The following is a 12924-nucleotide window of genomic DNA, read 5'->3' as shown; positions in this document are numbered from 1 at the left end:
AATTTCATGGCTGCAATCACCATCTGCAGTGTACATGAGGTATATGCAATAAAAAATTATATCACTGTTGTACTTCTTAAAAATCCAAATAGAACTGGGTTACTTATTTACAATATATACAGTAAAGGGCACCATTTCAGCATTTTTGTTGATTTAGTAATGATGCATATTTAGCAATGAATGGTTATGTAAAGCCATTACCTTTATCCAATTTTCTGGCTCTAGACAACTTTTCTTGTGATCTCCTTTTCAGTTCTTGGACTGGAATACAAGCCAGTGCTTTCTCCTGGAGAGCAAGGTTCTCATATACCAGTACATGCTGAATGTTGGACCGAAGAACTTTTAGAATGACTGAATTGTCAGCAACCTAACAGAAAGAAAACAATGAAATTAGCTTTTCTTCATATGCTATAAAAATAATATAATAAAAAATATTGCTTCTATGAGTTCATAGATAAAGGAATGTATGGATTCACTGAAATATAATAATTATACCAAAAACCTTTATAAAATTAGTACTAGAAGACAGCCACATCTGTATCACAGTCTAAGATATGTCTATATTTTCATCTGAATAGATGTTACCGAGGATGTATTTAAACAGGGATATGTTGAACTCTTGACCACAGCTTGGATCAAGACAGCACTCTGAGCAGTGCTTCTGACCGCTCTTTCTACTTCAAGTCCCGACAAATATCTTTTTTTTTTTTTTTCCTTTATACAGCATTAGCTAAGAAGGACTAATCTCAAGGGATCAGGAATTTTGAGAAATTCCTGAAAGAAGACAGGTACAAATGGACAAAAGGAACAAACATTGACAATATGCCGTCTAGAGAAAGTGGTTATAAAACTAAACAAAGTTCTCAAAATAATCCTGAGGAGGGATGGGCGGGAGGCTTCACAGAGCAGGAAGAGGTCTTGGAGTAAGTGTTAGGCAGTCTGCCAGGCTCTGCAGCAGGGACAGCTCAACATTGTGGTCATTCCTTCTCCACAGAAAAGGCGAATCTCTGAGCTGTGAGGGTGGACGCCCAGATTTATAAAAGGAAAGAGGCGTCCCAGCTCAGAACCCGTGCTGGTCTGGCACAGCCCACCTGGTGGCACGTCCTGCTCTCCCCCTTAGTCGTCAGTACCAGACGCAGTGCTCACCAACAGGCTAGCAAGAGCTCTTAGCTCCCGTGAGCCCACAACAACCAGCACTGCTGAGACGGTGCACTGGGAAGAAGGAACGCTGCAGCAAGGGCAGCAAATGCAGAAGAGCCGAAAAGACGTCTACCTTCAGAAGTTACGAGCACACTCGAGTCACAGAAAGACACCTACAGATCTTGGAAACTAAAAATTTAAACACTGAAATGAAGAAAGCACAGACGGTGTGTCAAACAGCAAAACAAACACAGTTATGTGATCAATCAATTAGAAGGCTGAGAAGAGGGTTTTCTGACAATACGGTACAAAAGGACAAAGACACCAAGGATAAACTCAGACTTCCCAAATCCAGCTAACAGGAAATATCTAGAAACTAGAGTAGAAAAAAATGGAAGAGAAACACTTCTCAAAGAAATAATGGGAAATTTCTGAGGGTTAAAGAAAGAGCCAGTATGAATGGGGAGGGGGGTGAACAAAGACTAAACTAATAGTGAGTGACATTTTATAACAATAGTAAAGATAAAAACCAAATACTAAAAGCCTTCAATGATATCAGACATCTCACTGGCAACAGTGAAGCAAAATCTCTGAAATACTGAGGGAAAATGAGAACATACAACGCATACCCAGGTAAACTAATTACAAATAAGAGCAAAACAACGTATTTTCTGATCTGTAACAATGCAGAAAATACATCACTCCCAAATCCTATTTTAAAAAATTATTACAAAAGTTACTGTGTCCCCAAAACATAATAGAACCAAAGTAAATAAACAGAACACCACAGAGTAGAACCCAGGATAAAAGAAGCAGAAGTGAGTTAAATAAAAACTAAACAAACTAGTAAAACTTAAGTTCTGTTTGTTATAAATAAATAATTAAAAAGCAAAATCACATAAGAAAGGTGGCAGGGATGGGAACAGATGCTAGAAAAATATAAAATAGTATTTGCATTAAAAATTTTAAGACAATAATCAGAAGACTAAAAGAGGATATTTAACTTTCTAACTTTTGGAGGGAACATAATGGAATAAAACTTGATCCATTTAAACAAAAATAGAAGAAAAAAGAAAAAACAAGGACATACAAAACACAAAATGTCAGAATTAAGTTCAAACATATTAGAATTACCATAAATAGGAATGGATTAAACGTGTATAGAAAAAGGCAGAAATAGACTAATTTTAAAAATACCAAATACTGACTATAATGTCAGTATACGAAGCACTGGGCTGCCGCTGCTAAGTCGCTTCAGTCGTGTCCGACTCTGCATGACCCCATAGACGGCCTCCTACCAGGCTCCTCTGTCCCTGGGATTCTCCAGGCAAGAACACTGGAGTGGGTTGCCATGTCCTTCTCCAATGCATGAAAGTGAAAAGTGAAAGTGAAGTCGTTCAGTCATGTCCGACTCTTCACGACCCCATGGACTGCAGCCCACCAGGCTCCTCCGTCCATGGGATTTTCCAGGCAAGAGTGCTGAAGTGGGGTGCCATTGCCTTCTCCGGAAGCACTGGGCATGTGTGCACAAAACAGACAATCACTCTATGGTCTAAGGGGGAAAGGCACTGAACAAATAACGACAGAATCTTCACAGTAAGTCAACAAATTTTGTGTTTGTGTGTAAATGTATTATATGATAGAAAAATAATGGAGGCCAAGCCAGACAAGGGCATTATCCTCACAGGCTAACGAGTCTATGGACACAGAAACAAATATTGCTACAACAATGCCAATTTACTCAAATATTTAAAGAGTCTTTATGATCTGTTAGATACGGGGGATGTAACGGCTAGTTTATTCATATGTATGGGAAGAGCTATAAAGCAAACATAGGGGACAGTGTAACTGCCTGACAGGGGCTCTAATGAGACTTCCCTGGAGAAGTGATACTGTAATAAAATATGAAGGATGAGAAGCAGCTGGTGACCAGGGAAGGGAGAAGACCATTCCTGTGAAGAGGGGATAACGTGCAGGTAGGTAGCTAGGAAGCATGCAAAGTGGGGGATCAGTCAGGGTGTCTAGAGCGCAGCGCACCAAGCAGGCAGCTGGGCTGGGTAGCAGCCAGGTCTTCCCTGTCTCTTCCCACTGTACAGAAAGTTATCTGAGACCTAAGGAGCAAGGGAGTAAAACGGCCAGCTTCATGTTCTCCAAGCTTCCAGCTGAGGTGGGGAGAAAGCAGGTCTTAGGAGACCCACTGTGGAACCACTGCTGAGCTCAGAGGGAGCAGAGGCTTGAACCAGTAGGGGACTGAGGTGGTAGAAAAGGATGTATTCAGAATCATGGAGGAAGTAGAATCAACAGGTCTCAATGACTGAACCGTGCAGTCAAGGGGAATGACCCACAGATTTTCAGTAAGAGCAACTGGGTCAATGGTCAAACCACTTACAAGAGGAGAAAAAAACCAAGAAATGGTCAATTGAGCTTAAAACTATGAATGGTCAAGTAAAAATGAACCCAAAAAGTCCACTAAATTTAGGGGCATGGAGATCAGAGATGATCTCAGTAATAAGTTCTTCAACAGTGTTAATAAGGAAGATAAAGTGTAGGAGACTCAGTGGTTTAAGTGGTGTCCCAACATGGGCCAGGAGCTGTACAAAGTGGTCTGCTGGAATACAGACAGAAAATATTACAACTGCTATTTATACCATTTGTGCCCCCAAATTAAACTAAGTTATTATAACACTGAGCATGTGGATCAGTGGTGGCCCCTCTCCAGCCACAGAAGCCGTCCCGAGGGAAGAAAGCCCCACAAGGTGGAGGTACCAGGGGCACGTCCACTCCCACTTTTGCTCTCATCACACTACAAGCTTCTGCGGTTCAAATGCGCCCGGTTCAGTGGCTTTGCAGATTATATTACGTAGTTTTTACTAAATTAACCCTCAACCTGACTTAAAAAGGATTTCAAAGACCTAAAGACTTAAAAAGGATTTCAAAGCAATAAGGCTAGTACTTATGTAAGAACGTGTGGAGTGTGTACAAGAAGAAACGGTAGGGCTAATGCGTCTTTTTTTCAGTATGAGCCCCTTCAAGAGCCAAACTTTAATGTGAAAAAAGATCACAATCTACTCAGATCTGATAAAGTGAGCCTCCCAAATTCAAAATTGTCAAAAGAGCATTTAAAATACAGACTTAGGTCTACGTTAGTTGAATGATAGTGTTAAATCATTTTTTTAAATTAAAAATACTACTTATTTCCTATCTCCTCTTTTGTGTCGCTCAATCGCTAAGTCGTGTCCAGCTCTGAGGTGCCATGGACTGTAGCCCGCCAGGCTCCTCTGTCCTCTGCTATCTCCCAGAGTTTGCTCAGGTTTGTGTCCATTGAGTCCGTGGTGCTATCTAACCATCTCATCCTCTGCTGCCTCTGTACACTGCTTTACAATGTATCCAGTACAATGGCACACTAATGTAAGTATACAATTTAGAAACAAATAAATATATATTGAGAAGACAAGCTCAGAAATATTTTGCTGAAGGGGCACATAAAGTGTGGAAACCTGCTAGACAAACATGAGGAGTAAAGACAAGGGTGGATACTGGGGACTCTCCCTGAAACTTGCAGTGAAGAGGAAATGAGAAATACACAAAGGCAGGATCTAGCGATACTTGTGTGTTGACTTGTGTCTAAGAGCTTACAGGAAATGCTTGTAACCACTGACCTGTTTGTGAAGAATGCAGGTTTCCAAGTTCCCTCTCTCCTGGTTCAGCTAGTCTGGGGTTTGCCTATACTGCATACCCAGGCTATTCTAACAATGGTCCAAACTTGGATGAAAACTGGCCTAAAGCAAGGTTTCAAAGCCACTGAGAAGAATCGCCAAGAAAAGGGGCAAGTCACAACTGCACAGCCCACCTGTGACCCCACAGAGAGCAGAGGAGAGGAACACAGGCACAGAGGAGGACTGGCCTCCAGCAGCAGCAGGCACACTTACTCCATCAGCAGACGAGGCAGAGCTGGGGCAGACCTAAGGGCGGGAAACCCAGGGCACTCACAGCAGGCAAGAGTGCGTCTTACCAGAACTGATCCAGAGGCAAACGGAATGTGTCCATTCTTATTTTATTTATTTTTCATTGGAGAATAATTGCTTTCCATTTCCATTTGAAAGAATTCCTATAAAGATGAGGCCTTTATAGTTGTATTTTTTTTTTTCGCCCACAAGCATAGAGTTTCATTTGCTGGGAAGGTAAGAACTCAGCCAAAGAATTTTTATTTTCAATTTAGTATTTTTCGCTGTGGAAATTACCCCCTTCACTGTGGTATTTAATGGCATGCAAACGATCTTGAACAATAAAGGTTATTTTCTTGCCTTATTTCTTTGGCACAATGCCAAAAAAAACTAAGTCATAAAAATAGAAGTTTGCTGATTGCATGGCAATTATAGCAGCTGGGTAACCATGTACATAAGGCAATAGTTAATAGCTTAACGGTTAAAGTTATTTGGAGTACAAATGAGAGTTTAAAATGTGAAATCTCTGTTTTAGATTAAAAAGATTTTTTCCTTCACTAATCACACTTGGATTTCAATTATTTGGTTTCTGATAAGAGACCTTTAAGACTCTCTAAGAAAACAAGTACGATGTGTATTTCTGTCAAACCACATGATAAAGGCAGAGGAAGCTGGATCAGCAAGTTTACTTTTTCAGTAAAGGACAGGCTTCCCAAGCCCATTAGTCCTCTTTCTGCCTTTTTACAACCCTCTGCTTCCACAGCTTTTACATTTAGAACCTGTTTTTTAAATATAGAAGTTCTGTTTAATACATTTTTAATGATATCTAAAATCAATTTGTGACTTAAAGAGAAATTTCTTACAAAAACCACTTTATTCTATATTTAACATTAATAAATATTGCAAAAAAAATTTCAGGAAATACTGAATGGTATAAATAACAAGAAATCATTAAAATTTCACTACTCAAAATATCAGACTGTGTACAGCTTTCCGGAACTTTTAAAAATATTTATGTATGAGCATTTTTAACAAGAAAAACAGAAATATTCACATATATTGTTTAATTTTGGAGTTCTTTACCTTTTTTCCTACACAGTAATAATCTTCATGTCAAAATATACCACATCACCATTTTTAATGGACATGAAGAATGTCAATTTAAAGATGTGTCATAATTTCAACAACTGCCTATTGAAAGGTATGTAGATGTAGTTTACTCTTAAGAATGGTTAATAATAAACTGAACATTTAAATCCTCTGTCCAAATAGGAAACAGGAGCAGAGATTTCTTCTCTTAAAAAGACTGCATATAAGACAACTAAGAAGTTGTCTTACGAGATTCAATTAGTTTAAAAATCAACTAAATGGGACTCCCTTGGTGGTCCGGAGGTTACGAGTTCACCTGGCAATGCGGGGGAAGCCAGTTCAGGCCTTGGTTCAGCAAGATTCCACGTGCTGCAGGGCTACTAAGCTTGAGCACCGCAACAAGAGAAGCCACCGCAACGCAAAGCTAGCACACCGCAATGCAAAGCTTGCACACCGCAATGAAGAGTGGCCCGTTTCCCATCAGCAGAGAAAGACTGCGTGCGGCAACAAAGACCCAGTGCAGCCAAAAATAAATAAAATTTTAAAAAGGTATAAACATTAGTCTTAAAAAAAAAATAAATCAATTAACTCATAGGTGCACAGCCAGGGGAAGAAGCCAGTGGGTCAGCCAGGAGGCTGCGCTTCTCTGTGGGCTCCCACTGTCTTAGGCATGAACTTCAAGCTTTTCCAAGTCTGACTTAACTCTTCAACATCCTCAAGGTGCAACAAATCCAACTCTGATGTGGATATTAGGGAAGGGTTTTGAATATAATAAACAGAATTGGTGTCAATTTAAAAATATAAACAGAAGAGAGAGAACAAAAGGTGGCAAAGAAAGACGTGGGCTTATTCCCTCTCACGAAAACACCAAATCACAACTGCTGAACAACCATCGATAAAGCAAACTGGAACCTACGAAAAAAGATATTCTACTTCCAAAAACAAAGAAAATGCCAAAACGCGATGGCAGGAGGGACGCTTTCACAATATAATCAAATCCCATACTCCCCGGGGTGGGGGGCACCCACACACTGGAAAATAATTACATTGCAAAGGTTCCCCCACAGGAATGAGAGTCCTGAGCCCCATGTCACGCTCCTCAGCCTAGGAGTTTGGCCTTGGAAGGAGGAGCCCCCAGAGCATCTGGCTTTGAACGTCAGCAGGGCTTGAGTGCAGAAGCTTCACAGGACTGGGGGGCACAGACTCCACTCCTGGAGGGCACACAAGGTCTCATGTGCCCTGGGATCTGGGGCAAAGCAGTGACTCTACAGGAGCTTTGGCCAGACCTACCTGCTGGTTTAGGAAGGTCTCCTAGGGAGGTGGGGGTCAACTCTGGCTTACTGTGGAGGCAAGGACACTGGTGGCGGAAGTACTGGCGAATATTCATCTGACGTGAGCTCTCCGGAAGGCAGCCATTACAACACCAAGACCTGGCCTCACCGAGCAGGCTGCAGGCTCCAGTGCTGGGGCACCACAAGCCAAACAAGCAGCCCCATCCCTCAGCAGACAGACTGCCTGAGCCCACAGCTGCCGCTAAATACACACAGCCCTAGACACAAGCTCTGTCCACCAGAAGGCAAAGACCTAGCTCCACTCACCACTGGGCAGTCTCCAGTCCATCCCACCAAGAAGGCTGCACAAGCCCCTGGACCAAACTCACGCACCAGAAACAAGAAGAATTACAATCCTGCAGCTTGAGTAACAGAGACCACAAATAAACAAAGTTAGACAAAATGAGATGGCACAGAAATATATTCCAGAAGAAGAAACAAGATAAAACCCCAGAACAACAACTAAGTGAGGCAGAGACAGACAATCTGCCTCAAAAATAATTCAGGGTAATGATACTTAAGATGACCCAAGACCTCAGACAAAGAATAAAGGCACAGATCAAGAAGATATAAAACATGTTTAACAATGACCTAGAAGAACTAAAGAACAAACGACAGTCATGAACAACATGCTGACTGAAATGAAAAATACACTGGAAGGAATCAATAGCAGAATAACTGAGGCAGAAGAATGAGTAAGTGAGCTGGAAGACGGAATGGGGGAAATCACTGCCACAGAGGAAAATGAAGAAAAAGGAATGAAAGAAAGTAAGGACAGTCTAAGAGACCCCTGGGACATTAAACGCACCAACATTCTCATTACAGGGACCCAAGGAGGAGGAGAGAGAAAGGACCTGAGAAAATGTGTGAAGAGAGAATAGTTGAAAACATCCCTCACGTGGGAAAGGAAACAGTCACCTAGTCAAGGAGCTCAGAGAGTCCCAAGCAGGAGAAAGCTGAGGAGGAGCATGCTGAGACGCAGTCAGGCAATTTACAAAAATTAAAAAGCAACCAGGGAAAAGCAACAAATAGCATACAAAAGAACTCCCATAAGGTTATCAGCTGATTTCTCAGGAGAAACTCCACAGGCCAGAAGGGAGTGGCACCCTATATTTAAAGTGCTAAAAGGGAAGAACCTACAGCCAAGAAGACTCTACTCAGCAAGGCTCTTGTTCAGATTTGATGGAGAAATCAAAAGTTTTACAAACAAGCAAAAGCTAAGAGAATTCAGCATCACCAGACTACCTTTGCTAAAATGCTAAAGGAACTTCTCTAAGCAGAAAAGAGAAGGCCACAACTAGAAACAAGAAAATGATCAGTGAAAAACCTCACCAGTAAAGGCAAACATACAGTCAAGATCGGAAATCACCCCCCTTGCCCCACCACACACACACAACACCCACATACATGATACTGAAACTAATAATTTTGAGAGGAGGAGAACACAAAACACATCTGAAATTCAAAGATGAGCAACTTACAACAATCTTGTTCATATATATAGAATGCTATATCAAAACCCCACGGTAACTGAAAACCGAAAATACATGATAGACACACACAACAAAGAATAAATAACCCAACACAACACTAAAGGTTAGTCATCAAACCACAAGAGAACATAAAAGGAAAAGAAGTTAAAAAGCCTACAAAAACAAATGCAGAACAATTAGCAAAATGGCAGTAAGAATATACTAAATTACCTTAAATGCAAATAGACTATATGCTCTAATGAAAAGACACAGACTGGTTGAATGGATACAAAAATAAGATCTGGCATATACGCTGTTTACAAGAAACCCACCTCAGATGTAGGGACACATATAGACTGAAAGTGAGAGGATGGAAAAAGATATTCCATGCAAATGGAAATCAAAAGAAAACTGAAGCAGCAATATTCATATTGGACAAAATAGACTTTAAAATAAAGATTGTTAGAAGAGATAAAGAAGGACAGCATACAAAAATCAACAGATCAAAGAAGAAGACAGAACAATTATAAATATATATATGCACCCAACACAGGAGCACCTCATTATATAAGGCAAATGCTTATAGCCATGAAAGGAGAAACTGACAGCAACACAGTAACAGTGGGAGACTCTTAACGCCCCAGTCTCATCAATCAACAGATCATCCAGACAGAAAATCAACAAGGAAACACAGGTCTTAAATGACACATTCAACCACACTTAATGGATGTTTATAGAGCATTCCACGAAAAAGCAGAATACACATTCAAGTGCACATAAAACATTCTCCAGGACAAATCACAGGCTGGGCCACAAAGAGAATCTTAGTAAATTTAAGAAAATTGAAATCATATCAAGCATCTTTTCTGATCACAATGCTATGAGATTAGAAATAAACTACAAGAAAAACACTGTAAATAATACAAACATGTGCTGCTAAGTCGCTTCAGTTGTGTCCGACTCTGTGAGACCCCATAGACAGCAGCCCACCAGGCTCCCCCGTCCCTGGGATTCTCCAGGCAAGAACACTGGAGTGGGTTGCCATTTCCTTCTCCAATGCATGAAAGTGAAAAGCGAAAGTGAAGTTGCTCAGTCGTGTCCGACTCTTAGCGACCCCATGGACTGCAGCCCACCAGGCTCCTCCGTCCATGGGGTTTTCCAGGCAAGAGTGCTGGAGTGGGGTACCATTTGTGGAGAGTAAGTAATATGCTACTAAATAACCCAATGGGTTATAGCCAAAGGGTCACTGAAGAAATCAAAGAGGAAATTAAAAATATTTAAAGACAAATGAAAACAAAAGCATAATGATCCAAAACCTTTGGGACGCAGCAAAAGCAGTTCTAAGAGGGAACTTTATAGCAATATAATCTTATTCAGGGAACAAGAAAAATCTCAAATCTCTTAAGCTTACACCTAAATCAACTAGAAGAACAAACAAAACCCAAAGTTACTAGGAGGAAACAAAGCATAAAGATCAGAGCAGAAATAAATGAAATAGAAACAAACAATAGAAAAGACCAATGGTTCTTTGAAAAGATAAACAAAATTTATAAACCTTTATCCAGACTCATCAAGAAAAAAAGGGAGAGGACTCAAATAAAAAAATCAGAAATGAAAAAAGTTACAACAGATACCACTGAAATACAAAGGATCATAAGAGACTACTATATGCAAATAAAATGGACAACCTGGAATAAATGAACAGATCCTTTAAAAGGTACAATCTCCCAAGACTGAACTAGGAAGAGACAGAAAATATTAACAGACCAATCACAAGTACCGAAACTGAAACTGTGATTAAAAAACTCCCAACAAAAATTCAGGACCAGATGGCGTCACAGGAGAATTCTATCAAACATTTAGAAAAGAGTTAATACCTATTCTTCTAAAACTATTCCAAAAAATTGCAGAGGAAGGAATACTTCCAAATGCATTCTATAAGGCCACCATCACCCTGATTACCAAAACCAAAGATCACATACACACACACACACACACACATTAAAGGCCGACATCACTATGAACAAACACAGATGCAAAAATCATCAAAATACTAGCAATCTGAACCCAACAACACATTAAAAGGATTATACAACATGATCAAGTGGGATTTATTCCAGGGATGCAAAGATTTTTCAATATCTGGAAATTAATCAGTAGGATACATCACAATAAGAAACTGAATAAAAACCATATGATCATCTCAAGAGATGCAGAAAAAGCTTTTGCAAAGATTCAACATTAAGATAAAATCTCCAGAAAGTGAGTGTACAGGGAACATGTCTCAACATAAAAAAGGCCATATATGACAAACCTACAGCTAACGTTATACTGGACGGTGAAAGTCTGAAAGCACTTCCTCTAATATCAGGAACAAGACAAGGGTGTCCACTCTTGCCACTGTTACTCAACAAAGCTTTGGAAGTCCTAGCCACAGCAATCAGAGAAGAAAAAGAAATAAAGGAAACCAAAGTTGGGAAAGTAGGAGGAAAACTTCGACAGGAAAAGTCACTGTTGGCAGATGAAATACTACTACACATAGAAAATCCTAAAGATGCTACCAGAAAACGACCAGATTTCATCAATGAATTTGGTAAAGTTGCAGGATACAAAATGGATACATAGAAATCTACACATTTCTATACACTAACAACAGAGGATCAGAAGGAGAAATTAAGGAAACAATCCCATTTACCATTGTATCTAAAAGAATAAAATACCAAGGAATAAACCTACCTAAGGAGGCAAAAGTCCTATACTCAGCCAACTATAAGATGCTTAAAAAAAAATTGAAGATGACATAGAAAGATACACTATGTTCTTGGATTGGAAGAATCAATACTATTAAAATTACTCAAAGCAATCTACAGATTCAACCTAATCCCTATCAAATTACCAATGGAAGTTTTCATAGTACGAGAACAAAGAAAATTTTAATTTATAAGGAAACACAATGACCCCAAATAGCCAAAGCAATCTTGAGGAAGAAAAATGGAGCTGGAGGAATCAGGTCCCTGATTTCTTTCTTTTTTTTTTTTTTAATTTTATTTTATTTTTAAACTTTACAATATTGTATTAGTTTTGCCAAATATCGAAATGAATCCGCCACAGGTTCTGACTATTCTACAAAGTGACACTAATCAAGACAGTATGGTCCTGGCACAAAAACAGAAATACAGACCAATGGAACAGGAGAGAACGCTCAGAAACAAAGCCACAGGATAAAATACAAAGAAGAAAAGACACGCTCCTCAATAAGCAGTGCTGGGAAATGGAGAGCTGCACATAAAAGAATGAAACAAGAACGTTTTGTAACACCATTCACAAAAATAAACTCAAAATGGATTGAAGACCTCAATTTAGAGTGACACTATAAAACTCTTAGAGGAAAACACAGAACATCCTTTGACAGAAACTGTAGCAAATGTCTTCTTGGCTCCACATACTAATGAAAATTTTAAAAAAACAAACAAATGAGACCTAATTAAACTTAAAAGCTCTTGCACAGAAAAGAAAACCATAAACAAGATGAAAAGACAACATTTACTGAATGGAAGAATGTATTTGTAAAGGAAAAGCCCAGTAAAAGATTAATCTCTAAAATATATAAACAACTCGTGTAGATAAAAAAAAAAACACCACCACACACACAACCCAATTAAAAAACAGGCACAAGACCTAAATAGACATTTCTCTAAAGAAAACATACAGATATCCAGAAAGCACATGAAAACATGCTCAAGAATGCTAATTATTAGAGAACTGCAAATCAAAACTAAAAATGAGGTATCACCTCACGCTGGTCAGAATGGCCATCGTCAAAGTCGGCAAAGAACAAATGTGGAGAAAAGGGAACCCTCCTAGCCTGTCTGTGGGCATGTAAATTGGTGCACACACTGTGGAGAACAGCATGAGTGAGTTAGTGATGGTCTCTCAGTCGTGCCTGAC

General features: G+C 39.6%; 1 protein-coding gene and 1 non-coding gene across 6 annotated transcripts in view; both read right to left on the bottom strand.

Annotated features, from left to right (window-relative positions):
* The window catches only part of NGLY1 (N-glycanase 1), a 58355-nt gene that overhangs the window by 28852 nt on the left and 16579 nt on the right, over positions 1-12924 (bottom strand). For all 5 annotated transcript variants that reach the window (XM_005226174.3, NM_001192787.1, XM_059882245.1 and 2 more), the window contains exon 4: positions 202-367. In XM_005226174.3, the coding sequence (XP_005226231.1) occupies positions 202-367 (166 nt within the window). The remainder of the gene's footprint in view (positions 1-201; positions 368-12924) is intronic.
* MIR2401 (microRNA mir-2401) lies at positions 7673-7747 on the bottom strand. Its single transcript, NR_031253.1, has one exon. It is a non-coding gene; the product is annotated as a microRNA mir-2401 (primary transcript).

The sequence above is a fragment of the Bos taurus genome, chromosome 27 (assembly GCF_002263795.3).
Source record: "Bos taurus isolate L1 Dominette 01449 registration number 42190680 breed Hereford chromosome 27, ARS-UCD2.0, whole genome shotgun sequence".
Classification (NCBI taxonomy): domain Eukaryota; kingdom Metazoa; phylum Chordata; class Mammalia; order Artiodactyla; family Bovidae; genus Bos; species Bos taurus.
Note: the sequence above shows the minus strand (reverse complement) of the source record. Positions and strands in the feature narration are given on the sequence as shown.